Below are 25724 nucleotides of genomic sequence, written 5' to 3'. Positions count from 1 at the left end.
AGAGCTTGGAAAATCTCTCTGAATTTGCTTTTGGGCTTGTCCTGTATCATTAAGCAGGAGTGGAGGACACTGGTATTCTGTAAAACTCTACAAAGCTAAAAGCTGTACAAAGATTGAAAAGCTGGCTTGTGCTGGTCAAGATCCTTTAAGGTCATGAAGGGACCTGCATCAAGACCAGTCTAATGGCAATGCAAGCCAGTAAGGATTTGGGATGGGGGAGGGGGTGCTGGAGCCTTTTGAAAAGTCTAGCTTTTCAATGGGCGCAAGGCACACAGTAACACCCAGGACGGGGCGCCAGTCTATCACAGGGCAGACACACATACACACACCCATTCACTTATAGGGCAATTTCAGTGTCTCCAATTAACCTGACTGCATGTACTTGGACAGTGGGAGAAAGCCGGAGCTCCCGAAGGAAACCCACGCAGACACAGGGAGAACATGCAAACTCTGCACAGAAAGGACCCGGACCGCCCCGCCTGGAGATCGAACCCAGGACCTTCTTGCTGTGAGGTGACAGTGCTACCCACTTAACTGAAATCTGATGATCATTATTTTCTTCACACGGACAGAGAGACAGTCAGCAGAGCTTTTATAGGGAATTCAGAAAAAGTATAGCAGAAGAAGTATAGTAGAAGAATGGCTTTATTTGTCACACAGTTGTACAGTACAATGAAATTCTTTTTCCACATATCCCAGTTTGTTTGGAAGCTGGGGTCAGAGCACAGGGTTGGCTATTGTACGGCTCCCCTGGAGCAGAAAGGGTTAAAGGCCTTGCTCAAGGCTGCATAGCAGAGCCTGGATTTGAACCGACAATGTTCCAACTGATAGCCCAAAGCTCTACTCTTACTGTCCCATAGCATCAAGGATCAAGGATCAAGGAGGGTTTATTGTCATTCACATCACATGTGGTACATGAGGTGGAACGAAATTATGACCCAAGGTCCCAGTTACACCCAATAAAATATCTAATATATACAATACAAAAGAATAATCATAGTATGAAAAATATTTACAAATATAAAAAGTAGAAGTAAATGTAGCAATGTAAAAATGTAGAAATGTAAAAATGTAGAAATGTAAAAATGTAGAAATGTAGCAGCAACATGAACAATAAGAGTGCATTTAACTTATAAGCATGGGTAGTAGAACTGAGTAGCAGCATAATAAAGTGACCAAGTGCAAGGTGCAAAGACAGTGTCTTATTGTGCGTAAATGTAAGGTGTCCAAGTGTACTCTGAAAGTGTCAGTGCAGAGTGTTTGGCGAGGTGGAGTTTGAGAGTCTTACAGCTTCGGGAATGAAGCTGTTTCTCAGTCTTGTTGTTCTACACTTAATGCTCCGCAGCCTCCTGCCTGAGGGGAGCGGGACAAAAAGTGAGTGTGCTGGGTGAGTGGGGTCCTTCATGATGCAGGTGGCCCTTTTCCTGCATCTGGAGGTGTAGATGTCGGTGGTGGTGGGGAGGTTGACTCCGACCGTCCTCTGTGCCGCCTTCACCACTCTCTGCAGAGCTTTCCTGTCTGCAGCCGAGCAGCTTCCATGCCACACGTTGATGCTGGAGCACAGGACGCTCTCCACCACACATCTGTAGAAGGAGGTGAGGACTGAGCTCCCGAGTCCGGCTCGCCTCAGCCGCCTGAGGAAGTAGAGCCGCTGATGTGCCTTCTTGACCAGACAGGAAGTATTGTTGCTCCAGGTGAGGTTGTTACTCAGGTGCACACCTAAGTACCTGTAGCTGGAGACCACTTCCACCTCAGATTCTCCGACGTGCAGGGGGAGGTGGGCGTGTCTGCTCCTTCTGAAGTCCACGATCATCTCCTTTGTCTTCTTCGTGTTGATGCAGAGGTTGTTCTTTCTGCACCAGTCCTCCAGGTGTTCCACCTCCTGTCTGTAGTTGGACTCATCATTGTTTGTGATGTTTCCAACCACTGCTGTGTCGTCCGCAAACTTCACAATATGACAGCCCGGATGGAGAGGTGAGCAGTCATATGTGAGCAGTGTGAACAGGAGGGGGCTCAACACGCAGCCCTGAGGGGAGCCAGTGCTGAGGATAGTGGTGGAGGAGGAGATGTCATGGATCTTCACCGACTGCGGCCTGTTGGTCAGGAAGTCCAAGACCCAGTTGCAAAGGGAAATGCTCAGTCCAAGTGAGAAGAGTTTGTTTGTTAGGGTCTGGGGAATCATGGTGTTGAAAGCAGATGTAAAGTCCACAAAGAGCAAACGGACATAAGAATCCTTCTGCTCCAGGTGGGTGAGTGCAGTGTGGACCACAGAAGAAATGGCATCTTCTGTGGAGCGGTTCTGTCTGTATGCGTACTGGTGTGGGTCCACAGTGATGTCGATGGTGGCTTTGATGTGGGTCATAACCAGTCTTTCAAAGCACTTAGTAACTATCGGCGTGAGGGCTATTGGCCGGTAGTCATTCAGACCAGTCACTGTGGAACTCTTGGGGACCGGGATGATGGTGGCGGTCTTCAGGCAGGTGGGAACAGCTGCTTGGATGAGGGAGACGTTGTAAATGTCCGCCAGGACCTCGCAGAGCTGATCCGCACATTCCTTTAGCACCCGCTTGGGAATGTTGTCCGGGCCAGCAGCTTTCCGTGGGTTGATCTTTTTAAGAGTCTTCCTCACTTCTGCTGGTGTAACGCTGAGGGGCTTTTCTCCAGGTGGAGGGGTGAGTCTGGTGCTGGGGGGGGTGTCAGGGTCCTCAAAGCGGGCGTAGAATTTGTTGAGGGCTTCGGGCAGGGACGGGTCTTTGGGGCATTGTGCATCACTGGATTTGTAGTCTGTGATGCACTTAATGCCCTTCCACATGCTCCGTGGATCCTGGGAGGAGAAGTGTCCCTGGATTTTCTGAGCATATGCAGCTTTTGCTCTTTTTACCCCTGCAGTCAGCTCTCTTCTAGCCCTCCTGAGCTCTTGTGAGTCACCAGACCTGAAGGCAGCATCCCTGGCTTTCAGCAGAGCACGCACCTCTGCATTCAGCCAGGGTTTCTGGTTCGGGTAGCAAGTCACAGTCTTGGTGGTGGTGACATCCTCCACACACTTGCTGATGTACCCCAGAACAGAAGATGTGTAGTCCTCCAGATCCAGCTCCCCCTCACACTCAGCAGCCTCCCTGAAGATCTGCCAGTCTGTGCAGCCAAAGCAGTCCTGCAGCACCGCGTCGCCGTCGCTGGGCCACACAGTGATGGTCTTCTGTGTGGGTTTGGAGCGTCGCAGCGGGGGGTGGTATGCAGGGACCATCAGGATGGAGATGTGGTCAGAGAGCCCGAGGTGGGGGCGGGGGACGGCTCTGTATGCATCTCTTATGTTGGTGTAAACACGGTCGAGTGTGTTATTTCCCCGTGTTGGAATGTTCACATGCTGGAAAAACCTCGGCAATGTGTCCGTCAGTTTTACGTGGTTAAAGTCCCCCGCTACCACGTAAAACGCCGCCGGATGCTTGTTCTGGAGCGAGCTGATGTTGTCATGGAGCTCCTCCAGCGCGTTGTTAGCATTAGCATCCGGTGCTATGTAAACAGCGGTGACGAACACAGCCGTAAACTCCCGAGGCAGATAGTGTGGCCGACACTTTACAGTCAGTTGTTCTGTCGCCTCAGAGCAGTGGCTGTTTACCAACACGCAGTTTGTGCACCAACCTTTGTTTATGTAGACACATAAACCGCCACCCCGTGCTTTTCCGGACAGCTGATTGCGATCCGCTCGGAAGAGCTGCCGGCCGGCAAGCTGAAAGGCTGAGTCCGGCATGTTGTTGTTTAGCCAGGTTTCCGTGAGACAGATCACAGCGCAGTTCCTCATCTCATCAGAAACACTCATCCTCAGCCGCAGAAGGTCCAGCTTGTTATCCAGAGAGCGGACGTTAGACAGGAACAGAGATGGAATCGGGGGTCGGTTAGCATTAGCCTTTAGCCTGGCTAATACACCGCCGCGCTTCCCCCTCTTCTGACCCCGCTCGCACCGCCTCCTCTTGCCCTTTGTCCGCTGCGCTCTGCTCCCCCACGCCGGTGTCCGGAGGAGTTGTTGTCTGCCGAGCGCAGCTCGAAGATTATTGTCCATAGTTGCTGCCTTTGTGGCCAAACTGTCCTTTATCTTATAAAGTTCAGTTCGGCTATAACTCACACACTTGAGATGCGTGGAGTTAGTGTTAGAAACGACGAAAAAGTTACTAAAAACTGGGTTTTCGCTGGGAGCGTGAGAAGCCGCTGCACTACTGCGCGCCGCCATTTGAGTGCGTGAGCATAGTAATAGTTGTGAGTAATAAGTAGGTGTAAAGCCTGTTGGAGAAGAAATTATAACATGGTGGTGTTTCTTTTTTCATAATTCTTACATCCCACAGTGACATTCTATAGAATTTTGTTACCAATAGTTTTCTGTTTATTTTGAAAAGGTTAAATAAGGCTGCTCCCATATTCAGGGGTCACCACAGCGGATCATTCTCTTTGTTTGACTGACAAGGGTATAAAAGTTTTTTTGTTGTATTTAGCATTTAAAGAGTATTCTTACAGTTTAAATAAAAACATGTAGTTTTTCTAAAAATCGTCCTAAAACTGATCACAGAGTCTATTACATTGTATTTAAAATATAAAGATATAAAGACTTTAAACCTATATTGATAGAAAGATGTTATTTTATATCAGTAATACGAAAGCAGTTTTAAATCAAGTTTCTTTCTGTAGGACTGTGGTAAGATATTGCACCAGGTTTCAAAGTTCGTCACAGCATAATAAGACAAAACAACGACATGAAGTCCAGCAATAACATCAATTTATCTCCATCTAGTGGTGAGTTTGTGACAGGACAATAATGCCGGTTAAATAAAAACATGCACATTTACACAACTTGCAGGTGGTGGGGCTTAAACTGGCAACATTCTGATTGCTAGTCCAATACCTTAACTACTGAGCTATCACTGCACAAAAATCCGCAACCCAATATTAGCACACTACTTGTAGTATTATGGGGCCAGCAGGAAAGGCCGGATTCTTTTAGCATTTATTTACTCTTATTGTTTAGGAAAGCACTCGTATTTACTTTTAAATCCTGTCTTATAATTTTTAAAAGATAATTGTTATTTTACTGACAATGTACAACTGTACACTTAACTGTTGAGACATAAAAGCTTACATTCATGTTTATGACAGGTGGATCTGGTTTATTTCAACGACAAAGCGTTACAGATATTTTTGTATCTCCAATTCACCTAACTTTTACTGGAGCTTCCCAAGCAGACACAGGAAGAACATGCAAACTCCACCTGAGAATCGAACCCAAGACCTTCTTGCAGTTAGGCAATAGTGCTACCCACCGATCCACAGTGCCACCCATAACAAATAAATAAGTATAAATCATAAATATAACAGATATATAAATATAAATCTACAGAAGACTACATTGCTTGTGATTTCTTGTTCGAGCTGAGGCCAGTGCATTTAAATTTTCAGCATTTAGCAGACGCTTTTATCCAAAGCAACTTACATTATACAGTCTAAGTAATTGAGTGTTAAGGGCCTTGCTCAAGGGCCCAACAGTGGCAACCTGGCAGTGGTGGGGTTTGAACCAGCAACCTTCTGCTTACTAGTCCAGTACCTTAACCGCTAGGCTACAACTGCCCAGTATGTTTAACAGAATTACCAGAACCCAACAAATAAACAGACGTTCTTACTAAATGTTGGAGTAATGTTGGAGGAATGTCTTTCTCATTACCTCCAGCTGAACATGCTTGAGCTCCCAGTAAGAGCGCATGGTCTCCACTCGCTCCAGGTGCCTGAAGTATTCGAGCCGACCCACGGCCGACCTCCGGTCACAATCCGGTGCGGGGTTTTCTAGATACTCACAATGCTGCAGAGAGGAGCTTAGTCCATCAGAGCCACCACACCTAGTGTCCTCACCTGCAGACATGTCCGACCTGTAGAATCAGAAAGAGATGATGAGGAGAAATTCTATCTGTAAGCAACTAGATAAAAATAGATATTAAAGTAAGTTTATTTTAATTTTAGATGGGATCAGTGTTTTGGAACACTGGATGTAAAATGAGATTACATGCTGGATTAGTCGACCGAAGCGCATCATTTACACGTCATTAACACTCATTAGCACCTTTAGGTAATAGTAGCCAATCCACCTTGTTGCATGTTTTGGGTAGGTGTAAAGAAACCAGAGTATCAAAAGGAAATCTGAGTGGACACACAGATGGAACCCAGGACCCTGAAGCTTAGATCACGTAAAACCAGCTGCTGTACCATGATATCCCTGCAGATATAAATATACAGTATAAGTATATTTTCTGTACCGTAGAGTAATAGAGTTTCTCAACTTTTTATTGACATGCTGATAAATTACATCATGAAGATTTGGCAGTACAAACTCATTAACACTGTGTTATCCTGGTCTAGGTCACGGTGGGTCTAATTAATTGGGCCAAAGGCAGGAAACGGTTGTCACACACACACACACACACACACACACACACACACACACACACACACACACACACACACACACACTTAGTGTAGTTTTTAGTATCTCCTGTTGACCTGACTGCATGTCTTAGGAATTGTGACAGGAAATCAGAGCACTTGGAGGAAACCCACACAGTCACAGGGAGAACACAACTCCACACAGAAAGGACCTTGGCCACCCAGTCAGGGAATCAAACCCAGGCCATTCTTGCTTGGTTTGAGGAGCACAACAACGAGTTTGAGGTGTTGACTTGGCCTCCAAATTCCCCAGATCTCAATCCAATCGTGCAGCTGTCAGACGTGCTGGACAAACAAGTCCGATTCATGGAGGTCCCACCTCACAACTTACAGGAGTTAAAGGATCTGCTGCTAACATCTTGGTGCCAGATAACACAGCACACCTTCAGGGGTCTGGTAGAGTCCATGCCTTGATGGGTCAAGGCTGTTTTGGCAGCAAAAGGGGGACCAACACTATATTTTTTGCTCACTCAATCTGTCTTCCGCTGCTACCAGAGATACCAGATTGCATCCAAGGAGAGCACGTCGCTGTACACGCCTCTTCCGACACGTATACAGCCTCCTCTTCTCGCCCCCTGCATTCTGCACAGGCGTCTCTTCCTCCAGTCAGGGTCCTTACACAGCGTATGAAGACCCACCCTTTCTCTTCCGCCTTATTTTGATTCAGCCCAGCATCAGCATTTGGGCCCGATATCAGTTTGATGGTCAGTCTCTTTGGTCCTCACTGTTTATGTGTACTTAATTGTAGATTGATGGTTGATAGATAAATATGTAGCCAAGCCAGAACCACCAGACTGAAGAACAGTTTTTATCCATGAGCAGTTAAACTGGTCACTCCTGCAACACCAACCAGAACATAACATACACATGTTTCTTTACACCTAAGCTGCTAATCCACTACCTCAGACCTGTCTATACACCTTGCCTTGCCAATGCACCTTTGTCCATGCACATTGTCATTGCACCTTATGTATACACCGTTTTATTTATATTTATACATATAAATACCTTTCCCCCTACTGCTTTGGGTGGTTAAAAAACTTGGATCAAGGCTAGTGTGATGCATAGCAGCACTTTTTAAACATTTACTGTGCTCTACAATGTCTGAAATCGAACTAAATAAAATGCTGTTAATATTTGAGTACCTTTACACACATATACACTGATCAGCCATAACCATAAAACCACCTCCTTGTTTCTACACTCACTGTCCATTTTATCAGCTCCACTTACCATATAGAAGCACTTTGTAGTTCTACAATTACTGACTGTAGTCTATCTATTTCTCTGCATACTTTTTTAACCTGCTTTCACCCTGTTCTTCAATGGTCAGGACCCCCACAGGACCACTACAGTGTAGGTATTATTTGGGTGGTGGATCATTTTCAGCACTGCAGTGACACTGACATGGTGGTGGTGTGTTAGTGTGTGTTGTGCTGGTATGAGTGGATCAGACACAGCAGCGCTGCTGGAGTTTTTAAATACCGTGTCCACTCACTGTCCACTCTATTAGACACTCCTACCTAGTTGGTCCACCTTGTAGATGTAAAGTCAGAGACGATCGCACATCTATTGCTGCTGTTTGAGTTGGTCATCTTCTAGACCTTCATCAGTGGTCACAGGACGCTGCCCATGGGGCGCTGTTGGCTAGATACTTTTGGTTGGTGGACTATTCTCAGTCCAGCAGTGACAGTGAAGTGTTTAAAAACCCCATCAGTGCTGCTGTGTCTGATCCACTCATACCAGCACAACACACACTAACACACCACCACCATGTCAGTGTCACTGCAGTGCTGAGAATCATCCACCACCTAAATAATACCTGCTCTGTGATGGTCCTGGGAGAGTCCTGACCATTGAAGAACAGCATGAAAGGGGGTTAACAAAGCATGCAGAGAAACAGATGGACTACAGTCAGTAATTGTAGAACTACAAAGTGCTTCTATATGGTAGGTGGAGCTAATAAAATTGACAGTGAGTGTAGGAACAAGGAGGTGGTTTTAATGTTATGGCTGATTGGTAAGTTCTATAGATTAAGTTTTAAATGAATTAAATACTAAAATAACAAACATGTTAGATAACAAGAGCACTGCTTGTGAACACACACAGTACCAGAATAATACAGCATTTTCATACACAGTCTGTAGACACACCATCGAAAAAACATTGTTCAACCTCAGAAATATGATAATGATATTTAATAGAGATGCAGACATAATACAAAACTCCACAAGTAACACGATGTTCAACATCCTATTATAGAACAGGCTCATTAGTGTTGGGGGCTTCCATAACAACATAGCCACTGAGTGAGGTTCTATTTTCAACCCCTATAATCCTGAATCAGCTTTGGCGGCTGAGGCCATTTGAGACCCACAGTAACGACAAAAATGTTATGTGGTACACTTCCACTCCCAAAGCAGTTGTTACTAAGAGGAAAGAATAGCATGTTGATTTATTTGGTATTTTTGTGACACTTTAAATACTTACTGCTTAATACTTTTGGTATTAAATGGAAATTCTCAATGAAATGTTTAACACAATTATTGTACAAATGTATTATTTTACTAATTAAACAAATAAAATATTATACACCAATCAGCCATAACATTAAAACCACCTCCTTGTTTCTACACTCAATGTCCATTTTATCAGCTCCACTTACCATATAGAAGCACTTTGTAGTTCTACAATTACTGACTGTAGTCCATTTATTTCTCTGCATACTTTTTTAGCCTGCTTTCACCCTGTTCTTCAATGGTCAGGACCCCCACAGAGCAGGTATTATTTAGGTGGTGGGTCATTCTCAACACTGCAGTGACACTGACATGGTGGTGGTGTGTCAGTGTGTGTTGTGCTGGTATGAGTGGATCAGACACAGCAGCGCTGCTGGAGTTTAATACCGGAATACCGTGTCCACTCAATTAGACACTCCTACCTAGTTGGTCCACCTTGTAGATGTAAAGTCAGAGACGATCGCTCATCTATTGCTGCTGTTTGAGTTGGTCATCTTCTAGAACTTCATCAGTGGTCACAGGACGCTGCCCATGGGGCGCTGTTGGCTGGATATTTTTGCTTGGTGGACTATTCTCAGTCCAGCAGTCACCCAAATAATACCTACTCTGTAGTGGACCTGTGGGGGTCCTGACCATTGAAGAACAGGGTAAAGTATGTAGAAAAACTAAAGGACTACAGTCAGAACTACAAAGTGTTTTTGCTTTACAATAATATGTTTTGGTCTCTGAGACTGTTTGCTATTTCTGACACTAATATTTTACTGCAGGGCTACAATAATAATTTTCAGATCACTTATTTCAGAATGACCAAGCATGAACAATCTTGTCTCTCGAGTGTTTGTATGTATGTGATGTATCTGTGGAGTTTGTTTAAACATACTGACACTCTTTTGGGAGAATCTGTCTTGTTTATGTAGTGGTTAAGTCTTCACATGGGCAGCAGGTTTATATACTATATGGTCACTTGATCATGAGCTAGTTGGACAATTTATCATAAAACCAAAGGTTTACATATCAGGTTGCTCAAACAGCAGCTATAGCAGCCTCTACTCTCCTAGGAAGACTTTCCAGGGAGGTCAGGGTTCTGTGCAGGCCACTGGAGTGCCTCCACACTAAATAAGTCAAAGCATTTTTGGACTTTGTTTTGTGCACAAAGGAGCAGAGGTGCCACAACATGAAAGGGCCTTTCCCAAACTGTGGCCATATGTAACACTGGACTACACAAGACAAGAGGGGGCGGACACACGCAGAGCTGTTCAAACAAAACTTTTATTAATAACTAGACAAGGTATTACACACAACTGAAAAAAAAGGACTTAAGCTAAGCTAACCTAAAGGCTAACCTAAACTAAACACACATGAACTAAGCTAAATGCTAAACTACACATGGACATAAACCCTAAGCTAACTTGAATCCTAAGCTAAACAAGAATCTTAAACAAGACTAACAGAGATAAACAGGACCAAACAGGCTAAACAGACAAAAATGGGCTAAACAAGGCTAAGAGGGCGAACTAGGGCTAACAAAGGCTAACGAGGCTAAACAAGGAATACAGGGCTAACATGGCTAAACAGGGCTAAACAGGGCTACAAAGCTAACAAACAACCCAAAACAAGCAAACAGACAGACAGACAGAATGAAAATGAAATCACAAGCCAAACAATGTTCAAGAACCACACACAGTGTCACCACACACCAAAGCAAATCCAAAATAGTCTCCAACTGACTGTTCCCCAGCTCCTCTCTTAAATGTCCTCAGATGAGGGGCAGCTGGGACTAATTTACAGAATGGGACCAATCATCATAAGCGGTGTTGGCTTGCCACTGAAAACCCCTTCCCTCTAACATGTGCTCCTGGAGAGTTCCAGGAGCACAAAGGCTTGAATCGTGACACCACAAATCTGAAATCTAATGGAATTTTGGTTACAAACTTCACAAATGTTTTTTGTGTTTGCATTTGTGTGCTTAATTCAGAAGTTAAACAAATCAAACAAATATGAAGTGCTTTGAGTGACGATTCCAGCCTCTATGTGCTCCTGGAACCTGGAACTCAGGTGCACCTGCCACACCCACCTCTCCAAGAGCACATGTTAGAGCCAATGCCCCTAATATGACTGGTCCTCGCTGCTAATTAGCCCCAGCTGCACCTCAGTTAGCAGTTAGCATTAGCATAGGTCACATGTTTGTTTGTCTTGAATAATCCTGTCTTGTGTACCTTTGTCTAGTCTTGTTTTGTTATTAAACACTGTTAAACGTCTGTGTGTGTGTGTGTGTGTCCGCTCTCTCTTGTCTCGTCTAGCCCAGTGTTACACTTTGTACATTCTAGAAAAATAATATTTAACTTAATAATAATGAAATGCTTCTTTGTAATGTAGCTCCCGAGAGATGCACTTAACACAAGACAGATTGTATTAGATTTACTTTAAGTGAATGGACGCACTTGTGTTGCTCCGCACTATAGAAAGCATGTTGGGTAAATAAACAGCTTCATAAGCAAATCCTACGTTAAACAAACGTGGTGTAGCAGTAAAAGATCCTAGCCTATCAGAGCTGACATTTCGAATTTGCTAGTTCAAATCTCAGTTCTGTTACAGTCAGGGATCCACTATCCATAAACACATTAATACAAAGGATTATCTGCTACCCACCGGATTAAGAACTTCTAGATTATTTACAAAAATAGCAGGTGACAAATCACACAGGATTAGCAGCAATTATTCCTAACTTTCATATTTAAGAAGCAACTCCCATGCTATTTGAAATATGCAGTCAGACTATTCAGAGAATTATAGCAGTATTTCCTCACCATTAAATCTGTCCGACAGTTTACACTTGGCAGCATATGGGGAGGGCAAAGTTTCGAGCCGTGGAGACATGATAGACTGCTTCAAAGCATGCTCTATCTATAGCTTGTGGGCTCCTAGATAATATCTGAGCCAAAACCAAACACAAGCATTATGCCAGTATATAAATCATACTGATATAAAGATAATTTATTTTAAAGTAAGCAGCTTTACTGAATGTCAGATGAAGAATTTACCACTAGATAATAAATATGACAAGATGACATGAAGATTAACATGGAAACACATATGGGCAACTTAAACACACTTCCTTTATGTTCGATCACATAAAACATTAAATCACTATCATAAAATATGTTTTTATAAATGTGTTATATTTCTGAAGTGTACGTACAAGTGCTCTTTTTCAGACATGCAATCACTTACAAATGAACTGATGTGTTGCTGATGTGTTAATAAGTGTGTCTCATTAACACATCAGCATTCTACAAAGTTTTTGCAATCAATGCTTGTGTGCAAATGCAATGTCACTGTCACAGATAAAGAGAACAGGTGAGAGAAGTAAAGTAAGAAAGAGAATGTCCTTAACGACTGTCCTCTTGTTCTCTTCTTTCATTATCATCACTCTCACAGCTGCAGAATGCAAACAGCACCGGTGTAAAATTACAGGGACCCACTTGCATGTATACATTCATATACCAGTGCACATGTATGCACAGACTAACACACATGCAAAGTTTAAACAGGTATGACTCAGTTAGAAATGCTGGATAGATAAAAAAGTTGCAGTTAAGATGTTTGTGCATGTTTGGTGTCTATGTAAATCTATGCAGTGTGCAACGAGCCCTGATGAAGCAGAATTAAATCTCTGTTACCCAACATGAGAGAGACTTTCATAATGCCAAGCACAGTGAACCACTCAACACATTCAGGTCTCACTTACACTTGATATTTAGGCACGTTGGCAATGTTCAAAATCTTCTCTTTTCCTCCCATCTCTTAAATCCCTCTTGATCTTGATTTTTGGATCGAAGATTCTCCTTTATGTTTCTCTTTTCTCAGATGCAAATGTGTCCTAAGATCAGATTAAGCAGCACTCTATGAGATGAGTATTGAACTGACCGGGCACTGAACTAGACAAGGCTGAATTAGATGGGTAAGGGGGCAGGGGGAGGTCAACAGGAGGGAGGAGTGTAACTTGTTATTGTCTGGCATGTGGAATCCCAGCAGCATGTGTTCTAGTCTGTGTGTGAGGACTTGACAGAGATATTTTTTAAATGATTTAAATAAAAAAATGTATAAAAAACACCAGTTTACCTTAAAATATAATATAATATAAAGCCGGAACAACAGTTTAATCTTAAAATATAAAGCACTTTATCTTATTCATACAAACCCCATTTACTAAAACTGTTGTCATTTTGCAAAACACAAAAAGAAGAATCTGTGGTGTTTATCCTTTTGAATCTTTAAATAACTGACAAAAGTAGAAAGAAAAGATCTCTAATGTTTCACTGATCAGCTTCATCGTATTTTGTAAATAAAAACATATTTAGAATTTAATGTCTGCAACAACAACAAAAAAAGTTTATAGAATATTAAAGTGACAGTGTTCCACGATAAGCACGTGAATTGGTAACAGGTGAGAAAATCATACTTGGTATAAAAGGAAGATCTAAAGGAGCAGTCTTTACAAGCAATGATGGGTCATGACTAGGGATTTAACGATGCACCACAAGACAGTTAAAAACCGGTGCACATGCCACGATTCGAATCGGTTATTCATTTAAGATGAATCGCTATTCACTTTAAACTGCAGAGGGCACTGGCGCTATTCACCTCGCCTGGTTGACGGCACTTCACAAAGTTAGGTAGGGGATTTTCCAGCCAAATTTACTTCTGTGAGGATACTTTGTTTGTTTGTATTATTCTTTAATTTTGTTACGTCCCCATCTAGGTGTCGGGGCACAACATAAAAAGGGAAACAAAGAAAACCACGAACAGATGAAACTGAGTCAGAGCGATTGCGGTGACGTTTGTTTTTATACGTTATTAAAGATAAGTGCTGTACAGAGGACGTGGTGTAATATTTACAATGGGCAAAAAGTGGACATAAGAAAAATAGGGAATCACACAACTTCTATTACATTTATCAAACACTTTCTATTTATAATGATCACAACGAGTTTCACAGTACACAACACTAACTACAAAGACTACACAGAAATTACAACAAAAGGGATTATAGCACACTAAGGACACCAAAATCACAGTCAAAACCGTCAAAAGCAGTGGCTCCCCGACAAGTGGCAGTCCGCTGCATGTTAAAGACAATGTCCCTCCTCCTGCACACTGGTGCACTGCACCGATTGGTGGTCCGCGCTCCGCCTCCAAGAAATAGCAGCGATCTATTTGCTATCACTCCCGGGACGCCTCTGCTCAGTCTGCGATCGTTTAGCAGAAACCTGCTAGACACAAAGTGGGAGGGGAACACCGACGAACATTTTGTTTTACGCTACCTGTCAGTGAGGCATAACAATTTATATAATGTTGGATTTGTTTTAAAATTTCATTTCAGTTTTTTTACACAAAAAAGGAAACTTTGTCATAATTTGTCTTCAATTTCATTTTGTTTATAAAAAAAATTGGGGAAAAATTGTATCATGAATCGCATCGCATCGTGGGTACAGTGTATCGTTACATCCCTAGTCATGACTCACCACTTCAACAAAAAATTCTCAATGCAAAATTGCCAAAAATTAAGCATTTTACCATCTACTGTTCATAACATTGCAAAGATTTAGGGAATCTGGAATGATCTCACTTTATGTAGGGCAAAGTCAGAAACCACTGTTGAATATGCATGCCCCTTGAGCTCTCAGATGGCATTGCATGAGAAACCATTATGGTACTGTGGTAAATATAGCCACATAGGCCAAGGAGTACTTCACAAAACCATTGTCACTTAACACAGTCTGCTGCTGCATCATAAAATGCAACCTGAAACTCTACTACATACATAAAGCAAAAAAGGAACATAAATTCTATGCAGAAACGCCTCAGAGATCCCTAGGCCAAAGCTCATCTCAGATGGCCCAAAAGACAGTGAAAAAATTTCCTGTGGTCAGTGAGTTCACAGTTCAGCATGTCTCTGGGAAAACAGGTTCTCTTTGCCAAAAATAAAAGGGAACATCCAATTTGTTATCAGAGAAAGGTGCAAAAGCCAACATCTGTCATGAGATAGATGGAGGTGCATCAATGGGTGACTCTCATATGTGTAAAAGTACAATTAAACCTGGGGCGTATGTTGTGATTTTAGAGAGACACATGCTGCCATCATCGCAATGTCTCTTCCCCAAAAGTCCATGATTTTTGCAGGACAATGCCAGGAAGCATTTTTTATGCACTTCAACCATAGACACCTAGTGCATGTGCTTGACTGGCCTGCCTGTGTTCCAGATCTGTTTCCTATTAAAAATATATGGTGCAGCATGAAGAGTTGAATCAGACAAGGCCAACCACGGACTGTTGAGCAGCTGAACTTCATATCAGGCAAGAATTGAGAAAAAATGCACTAGCAAAACTGCAACAATTAATGTCCTCAGTTTCTAAATATTTAAAAAGTGTCATTAACAGGAAAGGTGAAGGAACACTGGGTAAAAACACCTTTGTCCCAACCTTTCTGGAGTGTGTTGCAGACATATTTTAAATGTGTTTCTATTTACAACATACAATAAAGTTGATAAGTAAAAACCTTAGAAATCTTTTCTTTCTGCTTTTACTAATATGATTGTTCATATACATATTCAGTATGTGTGTGTAAGTATATACTGTATATATATATATATATATATATATATATATATATATATATATATATATATATATATATACGTATATATACATATACATATATATGTGTGTGTGTGTGTGTGTGTGTGTATATATGTCGGCCACACTAATGACAGCAACAGTGTACAACAGTATCTGAAAACGTAACGTTAACCTTGCTTTGAAATATAAATTCTTGCAACTTCTACAATTCCTGAAACTCGACTCTTATCCGATGAACCCTGCCAAAATATTTAGCCTTTACTTATGACCTCTGAGGAAATGCGCAGTGGAGGAATAGTATGCACTATATTTGAAGGTTTCTGATTTGCTGGTCAGAAGGAAAGGCCAAACATGCCTATGAACAGCTTATAGTAAAGCATACAGTGTTATAAACAATGCCTAATTCTATGTTTATAAAATGAGACATGATGTTTTTTTCTTTTGGTTTTCCCTTTATTGAGTGCATGCCACAGCGGATCTGGTCCGCAAACCAGACTTGGCACAGTTTTTACATTGGGTGCCCTTTCTGACTCAACCTTCCTGTTTTTATATGGGCTTGGGACCAGCACTGAGAGTACATTGACAAGTGCATTATACAATAGCTATGCTGTTCCCTCCCCTTCCTTTGGACATTAGCCAATCATGTCCTTGCAGACGCCTGACCAGCCGTTAAAACCACTGAGACTGTAATTCACTGTTTATTACCTAAGTATAGGGTTTATGGTTACTCATGAGTCTAGGACGCTGTACAATGTATAAGGCCAAAATGATAAGCTCATTAGACATCCCATTGCCCCCTGATTTTCTCACTGCCCCCCTAAGCAATGCTGTCCAGAACCGGGGCTGCATGTCAGTGTGAAGATGGATTATGTAAAAATGTTGTTTGCACTGTTGAGAAATTTTTTTTTACATGATGTTCTTTATGCATGTACCGCAACACAGAGCTACTGAGCAGGCAGCCACTCGCTGCGGCGGCGGAAGTCAAGTGTAGTACACACTACACTTCTCTGTAGTGTGTACTATTATTTTTGACTTTTTATCTATCTATCTATCTATCTATCTATCTATCTATCTATCTATCTATCTATCTATCTATCTATCTATCTATCTATCTATCTATCTATCTATCTATCTGTGTTGTTTTGCCTAAAATATGGTTCTGATTTATTATTATAAAGAACGAAAATAATAAAAACAGCCTAATAACGGTGTAAGACCTGTTATATTTTTTGTAGGTGCAACCCTAACCGCCTAGCCTCCCGCTCCCGCTCAGGTAAACACCCGCCATAAGACCCCCCACCCTATGCCTTCCACCAACCCACCAGCCCAGGGTGTTCCTTATTTCCAGTTGTGAAAGTTGGCAACCCTACCCCTTTACCAACCAACCCAATTTTTGCCTACACAGCTGCCACAGGGCACAAAGGTTAGGAGTCTAGATGACATTTGTGTTAAGACTAAATAATTCAATCATTTCAGTGATTACAAAAGCATTATTTACGTCCAAATTTCACAACTTCCCTCTAAATAATCTGGATCCAGATTCTGGATCATCAGTTCCTGAGATTCACTGCGCATGTTTACCACGCCCATGAGACATGAGGCGTTCACTTCCATTCATTACTCTGGTATAAAACTGATGCTGAGATTACTGTCATTCACTGTTCATCTACCAGAGCTTTAATACGTGAGTATAATAATATCATCTTAATCCTGTTATCTCTATTACACGTTCATAAACCGTAGAATAAAAACTGCATTCTAACTGAATAAACTGTATTCTGCTTACAGTGACTTTTACAGACTAAACACCAGCGCTTGTTTTGCTTTAGTCCGGGTTCGATTTTACTGTAGAACTGTTTTATATAAGCATGTTATTTTTATTCTACTATTATAGAGACAATTTACTGCTTTAAGTGAGAATTAAAAGTGAAAAAATGTGGTTGTGCTGTTGAATAGAATGCGGAAGAGCCGCAAACAGCTTTAGTTAATATTAAATAAACAAATCTCCAGGTTCTCACAGTAAATAGCAGCTACTATCACAACATTTTACCTGAGGATTAATGTCATTTAGATTCACTTTTACAAAAGAAGCATAATTAACCACTTACAACATCTACAGAACGTTGTTTTTAAGTTGTGAATAGATGGAACCGATTTACACCGATCAGCCATAACATTAAAACCACCTCCTTGTTTCTACACTCACTGTCCATTTTATCAGCTCCACTTACCATATATAAGCACTTTGTAGTTCTACAATTACTGACTGTAGTCCATCTGTTTCTCTACATACTTTGTTAGCCCCTTTTCATGCTGTTCTTCAATGGTCAGGACCCCCACAGGACCACCACAGAGCAGGTATTATTTAAGTGGTGGATCATTCTCAGCACTGCAGTGACACTGACATGGTGGTGGTGTGTTAGTGTGTGTTGTGCTGGAATGAGTGGATCAGACACAGCAGCGCTGCTGGAGTTTTTAAATACCGCGTCCACTCACTGTCCACTCTATTAGACACTCCTACCTAGTTGGTCCACCTTGTAGATGTAAAGTCAGAGACGATCGCTCATCTATTGTTGCTGTTTGAGTCGGTCATCTTTGAGACCTTCATCAGTGGTCACAGGACGCTGCCCACGGGGAGCTGTTGGCTGGATATTTTTGGTTGGTGGACTATTGTCAGTCCAGCAGGGACAGTGAGGTGTTTCAAAACTCCATCAGTGCTGCTGTGTCTGATCCACTCATACCAGCACAACACACACTAACACACCACCACCATGTCAGTGTCACTGCAATGCTGAGAATGATCCACCACCCAAATAATACCTGCTCTGTGGTGGTCCTGTGGGGGTCCTGATCGTTGACGAACAGGGTGAAAGCAGGCTAAAAAAGTATGTAGAGAAACTAATAGACTACAGTCAGTAATTGTAGAATTACAAAGTGCTTCTATATGGTAAGTGGAGCTGATAAAATGGACAGTGAGTAGAAACAAGGAGGTGGTTTTAATGTTATGGCTGATCTGAGTCATTTCACATTACACAAAACTACACAGGGTCTAGCTTAATGTTAATGAAGTTGATTGTTTTGTGGTTGTTATTAACGATGCTCAACGTTGTATGTTTACCACATTGTTACATCACATTTCTTATTGTTTACACTTTTTAGCGCTTGGCGTGTTGGCGTTTTGCCTTTTCTTGCTTAATAAAAGACTTAAGCTGCTTACCAGTCCTTGTTGGTTGCTTGGGCTGATTCTCGTCTTCCTCATGCTGCATACGTTTTTAATAGATAGACAGATATAGACTACAGCCAGGTTAGTCAAGCACACACATTTCTTGACTTGGAAGCCACGCTGTTGTAACATGTCCAGATTGAGGCCTGGCATTGTGTTGCTGAAATAACAATGGGCTTGTGAAAATTTAAAATATGCCTCTGTGTCAATGGTACTTTCACACATATAGTTAATCCATGACCTGACTGCATTTATCATTGTACCGTGACAGTTTCTCATGACTCAGTGCTGTATGAGGGCTAGAAGATCACACATTCAACAGTGGTTTTAGACTAGTCCTATGCAGAATTCTCCAGATTCTCCTTATTCTCTCTTATTTGCAACTTTTATTGAATATTTAGTTTTTGTTAATGGACTTTGTTTTAGAATCCTTAGTCAACCATGGAGAGCTTGAGCGGTGCTAACAGTGTCTTTGCACTGGATCTGTACCGGGCCTTGAGCGCTAACAGCCCGGATGGAAACCTGTTCTTCTCTCCGCTGAGCATCAGCGCTGCACTTAGTATGGTTTACCTGGGAGCTCGAGGAATTACTGCTGAGGAAATGGCCAAGGTGACCAATTCTATTTTAAACACATGCACACAGATAAATAGAAATGGTTTTTAGACTGAAAATAGACTGAAATAAAAATTAGCATTTAATTACACTGAATTACTACAGTATAAAAACATTGATAATAAACAATACATTGATTTATTAAAACTGCAGGATGCTTATGATTTAGAGACCTCTGGTAAAGCAAGGCTTCCACATGTTTACTCATTTAAGGATATTTTGTTACAAACGCTTTCAGTGTCTTAAAAAATGTGGTAAAGCTCAGTAAAATAATATTTAAGTATAGCCTAAGGGTGTGGTGACATTCCACTGAAATTACATCACAACTAACTAGTACTACTACTAAACAAATGTACATTGATAAGCATCAAGTGATCAGCATGAACTCCATAAGAAGGAGTGCTGTGGTATCTGGTACCAGGATGTGAAGGATGCGTACCAGTGCATCCTGGTGCCATTTCTGCTCCTGGTTAACAGTGCACACATGCCTGGCCAGTGGCCACCCACATGATCTTAAAAATGGGATTCATCTGATCAGATGACCTTCTTCTATTTCTCCAATGCCCGGTTTCCGTGCCTGCGTCCCCATTGTAGGTGCTTTTGATGGTGGGTAGGGTAAAGCGTTGGCATTTTGACTGACTTGTGACTATGTAGCCTCATACACAGAAAGGTTTAATGTACTGTGTTGTAACACATTGTTAAACAACACCAGTGTTAAACTTATCTGCAATACGAGCCACAGTGGCCTTTCATTGACCCACAAAAGACATGATAGCAATTGTTGTCCTTTGGTGTCAATAAGACCTGGCTGCCCAACAACCTGTCAACAGTTTAAGGTTTGTCCTTAAACCACTGTCAGTACTCACTGCAGTTGCCCATGAACACCATTTTCTCTTTCAGAGGAACTGAGGTACATAGCAACCAAAAGACTGGTACTGATTTATTGACAGTAAAGCCCACTGTACACTACACTCCCAGATACCTATATGCTTCCATAATCTTTACAGCTCAACAACGGACTTTAGACTCAAAGTTTGCATAGTCATGCAATAATGCTTGCAGCAGGACTAACCAGACCACACCTGAACAGATATTTTATGGACTACGCCCTGCTACCTTACCCACAATCTTTTGCCAATAAACTGTAATCCTTACTCTACTTTTTCTTTAATGTTTTATTACTCTTTTCAGGTCATGTCCTTCAGTTCAGTCCCTGATGTCCATGATCAATTCAGCACCCTCAACTCTGCAATCAACAGCCCTAAAGCCTCGTACATCCTCAGACTGGCCAACAGACTCTATGGAGAAAAGACTTTTAACTTCCTACCTGTAAGCCACCACAAATGTTCTTTTATTTTGCCTTATTAGTTACAAAACACGTGTTCTTAACCTACTGGGATGTAGATTAGAAGTTTAAGCAGAGTAATACATGATTTAGACAAGTTGCAAATTATAGTGAATGGTGACTGTACCACATTCTTGTGACACAGATGGCGCAGTGGTATAATGAACTAGATTACTGCTGCAAAGGGCTCAGCCTCTCAAGTTTAAATCTCAGTGGTGCTACCAAGCATCCAGCAGACACAATTGGCTGTGTCTCAGGTAGGGAAAGCTTGTTGGATGTTTGACCACAAACAGTAGTACAGTGCTAGCTCAGTGGTTAATGTACTGGGCTTGTCATGAGAAAGTTACCAGTTTATGCCCCACTGCCACCAAGAGAAAGGACCTTATCCCTCAATTGCTTTAATTTTATTCAGTCACAATAGTAAGTCGCTTTGGTTAAAAGTGTCTGCTAAATGTTGTGAATGTTGGACCCGCTATTCCATAACCAAAGGCATCATCATGGATTTGCAGCTATAACAGCATGTACTTTTCTGGAAAGGTGTGATGTTCTAATTCAATTGGCTACAACTGGCTCTGTGCAGGCCAAAGGAGTTCCTTCACTTTCTTCAAACCTGTCAGACCATGTCTTTATGAAACTGCTTTGTGCACAGTTGAGATGGAACAGTGAATGTCTTTTCCCAAACTTTCACCTGTTAGAAGTTGGGTATGGTTAAAACACCTGAACTCAATGAAACTTTAGGCCATAGAGTTGTCGTATGTAAAGATAAAACTGTAAAATGTTTGGAATTGACATATTATTTTGTGACAGGAGTTTGTAAACTCCACTCAGAAGTTGTACCAAGCTGAGATGCAGGCTGTAGACTTCATTGGAGCATCAGAGGAAACTCGGCAGCTCATTAACCACTGGGTGGAGAAGAAGACAGAGAGTGAGGACAGATCACTTTTACAAATAATAAATACAGTAGACCCATGAGTTACGAACCATTTACCATATGAACATTTTGGGTTACGAGTGGTCTTTTTCAACTTAACGTATGAACACATTTCGGATTACGAACCGAAATTCGCGAAACACGTGTCTCTGTCTATATATACAGTGAGTGAACATTCGGACAGCGGACGGTGTTTTTTTTTGGTGTTTTCTTTATATTTTGTAAAATTCAATATTAAAATGTCCCCTGTGCCAGTAGCTGTCACTGTGTATCAGACAGAGGGGACAGTGAGTGAGAGAGAAGAAGGAACTCGGCTGAGTAAAGAATTCTTTCTTTCGTGCAATTACACCTACAAAATACAACACTATTGAAATAAAGAAGGAAATAATAGAGAAATATGAGAGTTATTGTTGTTTCTGGTAGATACATTTTATAAAAAAGAAGAAAATGTATTAGAGTGTATGGTACAGCACACGTACTGTACTGAAATGTGAACCAATTAAATTCGTAAGTCAAGGGTCTACTGTACATTGTTCAAAACAACATAAAGCACATTTTTTTAGTTTGTATGCATTAGGTTTTTTGGGTCTTTAATATTTTCTGTTTTGTTGTTTAGATAAAATTAAAGACCTTGTGAAGCCGGGTATGGTTGATGCATCAACTCAGCTTGCCCTGGTAAACGCCATTTACTTCAAGGGAAGGTGGAGGAGTATATTTAAAGCTGTGGACACCAAAGAAATGCCCTTTAAGATAAACAGGGTAAGATACTGCAGTGCATGTTTACATAATGTGTTCCAGTTTTACAACCTCTAAACAAGACTCTTGGTTTTTTGTAGGAATTAAAATGGACGAGATACAAATACATCTGAAAAACAAGTATGAATATGACAAACGTCTTCAATGTTAAATAGACCTGTCACCTATTTGTTTGTATGTTTATTAGAACGAAACAAAACCAGTGCAGATGATGTACCAGAAAGAGAGTTTCCCCAGCAACTACATTGATGAGTACAAACTGCATGTTTTGGAGTTACCGTATGTGGAGGATGAGCTTAGCATGCTGGTGCTTCTGCCTGAAGAGTCTCAGGATGGCTCGGACCTACTACAGAAGGTTGGCTTAAATTTCTTTGTTCCACATTTGATGCTTTGTAGATAAACATGTAAACAGGAGTTATTATAAAACTCTATTAGAAAGTCCTACAGCTATTAGCAACTCTCAGAGAACTATTGGGTTAGAGCTGGGTCTTCACTGTCCATTCTGTCATTTTATTAAATTTGAGATTGTCTGATGCAGCATTGGTTCTTTTGCCTTGTTCTGATGCTACTTAAGATTCTTAATCCAATCTTGTTCCACTGTAATCTCACTGCATCCTGACCATCTCTGAATGTATCTTGCTCAACAGTTGGAAAGTGAGCTGACGGTGGACAAGCTGCTTGAGTGGACCAGTCAGGAGAAAATGGACACATGGTCTGACGTTCATGTCCACCTGCCAAAGTTCAAGTTGGAAGAGCAGTACTCTTTGCATGACACGCTGGCTAAGATGGGCATGAGTTCTTTATTTCAGGCCTCTGCTGCAGATCTGTCTGGAATGAGTAGGGATGGAGGTCTTCGTGTGTCATCAGTAGCCCACAAAGCCTTTGTGGAGGTCAATGAGACGGGTACAGAGGCAGCAGCAGCCACACTAGTAGCCACTCTCCTCTGCTTGAGGCCTGAAAAGCACTTTATAGCAGACCACCCCTTCCTGTTCGTCATCAGACACAACCCCACTAACAGCGTCCTCTTCCTCGGCCGGTTCAGAGGTCCTTGCTAGAGATTTAGAGTCACTGAATGCTTGTTTCAAAGTATTTTAACAATAAACAACGACTTTTAAGTATACTTTGAACAGTGTCAGTTTGACAAATATTGGTTATTGCTTTTAGATGCTGAATAAAAGAAGTATTTGGGGTGTTTTTGAAAATAAAATGTTTCGATTTTTTTCTGCATGTTAAGAATCCCAGTATAAATTATAATTTCTTGCATAGGATTGAAGATTTTTTAATGTGATACAGAACTGTACATGTATTCACAACATAAACAATGTTAAACACTTAGTATAAAATAGGTATTTAGGTATTTAAGTTTAGTTATTTAGTTTAGGTACCTCTCAATACGTATTTGAGCCCTGAAGTCATGCTTTTTTATTTCCACAATTTTTAAAATCCTAAACAACGGTCAAAATAGTAGTGGCTACTGCCAGATCTTTCAGGAAAGGGGCAATTGTTGCAATGATGGCCAAGGTGACCTGTTCAGTGGGTAAATTAACAGCTAACTATTTCTCTTTTAGCTTCATACTGTACAGTATTTGTGGACTGCTATATCCTGGAGTTCATTGTAAATATCTTCTTGAATAAAAATTATTTTGGATCTACAATGACGATCGGCTCTGGTCATCAACAGAAATGGTCATCTATTAACTTGCCCTCACAAATAACATTGAGCATGGAGAGAGGCCAGCTTTAGCATTAATCAAATGAAATGCAGCAGATCCAGAATAAAGATTGGCATTGGTGCTGATGTTCAATTAAAATACTTACAATTAAACAATTGGGGAAATACAGTAAGTGCATTAACAATTTTACATATTTTTTGGTATTGCAATTTTGCTCATCTCTTTAAACGAATGGCACTTCTCTTAACTGAGTTGCTCCGAGTGGACGTAGCCCTGTTGACCAGCTGCCTACACCAGGTTCACAGGTGTGCGATTAAAAAGCTGTTTGATTATTTTCATCTAATTTCCATGTATTTTGGTGTGCTGAAAACGAAAAAAATATTGAAAACAATCCTGGACGTCAGGATTTGCCACAAAATGCAAAATTATCTTCAAATTTAGTAAATTTTTCTCAATTTAGGGTTTTTAACCAAATTTAAAGTCAAAATTACTATTAATTAATTCACATCAGTGCATTCAAGATATACAATGCCAAAAAAATATAACTTTCAAAGAAATGAACTTTCACAGTGAGCTAATGAAACCAGCATCAACATGTTGTAAGCTGAACGCGCAGATTTGAAAGTCTTGTGCATGCTGCTCGGGCAACAAGCTGGGTATACCAAATACCCTTGTTTTCTGTGTCTATGGGACAGTCGAGACCGACAAAATCACTAAACCAAGAAGAGTTGCCAGCCGAGGGTGCTCACAGTTGGTGAAAAAAATTTCCTCCAAGAAACTTTGGTACCTCCCGATAAAGTTCTTCTACCACCTCTCCACATAAAATTGGGATTGATGAAGCAATTCGTAAAATCCCTTCCAAGAGATGGAGAATGCTTCAAATACTTGGTCATCAAGTTTCCAGGCCTCTCGGAGGCAAAATTGAAGGAAGGTGTGTTCGTCGGACCAGACATTAGAAGGCTTATAGCTGATCAAGAGTTTATCAATACCATGACGGATCCTCAAAAAGAAGGGTGGATTGCATTTACAGAAGTCATAAAGAAATTTTTAGGCAATAACAAAGATCCTGACTTCAAAAAGATCGTCGGACGAATGCTGAAAGCATTTCAAGCTTTAGGTTGCCTGATGAGTTTGAAAGTGCATTTCCTCCACTCCCACCTTGACAACTTTCCTGAAAATTTGGGAGCTGTGAGTGAAGAGCAAGGTGAACGATTCCACCCGGACATTAAAGAGATGGAAAGAAGATACCAGGGAAGATGGAGCATTACAATGATGGCAGACTGCTGTTGGACGCTTCAGAGAGACATTGCAGATGCTACTCACAAGCGTAAATGTACCAAGAGGAGCCTCACAGGAAAGAAGAATCGATTTTAGTGTGTGTTAGTGAGCTCATTCCAGTTAAAAAAATGATTTTCATGAAAAATTTGTAATAAAAAATTTATTTAATAAGTCTACTTTCATTTATTTTGAGGTATTGCCTTATTTAACATAGTTACCTAAATTGTCAGAAAATTTGATGTCTTATGACAAAACGGAGGTCATTCACACCTCC

General features: G+C 41.3%; 1 protein-coding gene across 2 annotated transcripts; it reads left to right on the top strand.

Moving 5' to 3' along the window:
- The first annotated feature begins 497 nt into the window (after positions 1-497).
- On the top strand, positions 498-23619 carry LOC134320749 (leukocyte elastase inhibitor A-like). Of its 2 annotated transcripts, none has more exons than XM_063002338.1 (8): positions 498-513; positions 4678-4782; positions 19282-19464; positions 20659-20796; positions 21620-21737; positions 22360-22502; positions 22687-22854; positions 23147-23619. In XM_063002338.1, the coding sequence occupies exons 3-8, from the start codon at positions 19297-19299 to the stop codon at positions 23552-23554; spliced, it is 1143 nt and encodes a 380-aa protein (XP_062858408.1). In that variant the 5' UTR covers positions 498-513; positions 4678-4782; positions 19282-19296; the 3' UTR covers positions 23555-23619. The 2 variants fall into 2 exon arrangements, with proteins under 2 accessions (XP_062858408.1, XP_062858407.1); XM_063002337.1 differs by lacking the exon at positions 498-513 and adding an exon at positions 4415-4457.
- Positions 23620-25724: the final 2105 nt, after the last annotated feature.

The sequence above is a fragment of the Trichomycterus rosablanca genome, chromosome 9 (genome assembly GCF_030014385.1).
Source record: "Trichomycterus rosablanca isolate fTriRos1 chromosome 9, fTriRos1.hap1, whole genome shotgun sequence".
NCBI classification, from domain to species: Eukaryota; Metazoa; Chordata; class Actinopteri; order Siluriformes; family Trichomycteridae; genus Trichomycterus; species Trichomycterus rosablanca.
Note: the sequence above shows the minus strand (reverse complement) of the source record. Positions and strands in the feature narration are given on the sequence as shown.

Excerpts from the sequence above, each read along its gene's own strand:
- LOC134320749 (XM_063002338.1), top strand. The coding sequence starts at position 19,297 with ATGGAGAGCTTGAGCGGTGCTAACAGTGTCTTTGCACTGGATCTGTAC. Across the intron at positions 20,797-21,619 it reads AGACTTTTAACTTCCTACCT|GAGTTTGTAAACTCCACTCA; the intron begins GTAAGCCACCAC and ends ATTTTGTGACAG. Across the intron at positions 22,855-23,146 it reads GCTCGGACCTACTACAGAAG|TTGGAAAGTGAGCTGACGGT; the intron begins GTTGGCTTAAAT and ends CTTGCTCAACAG.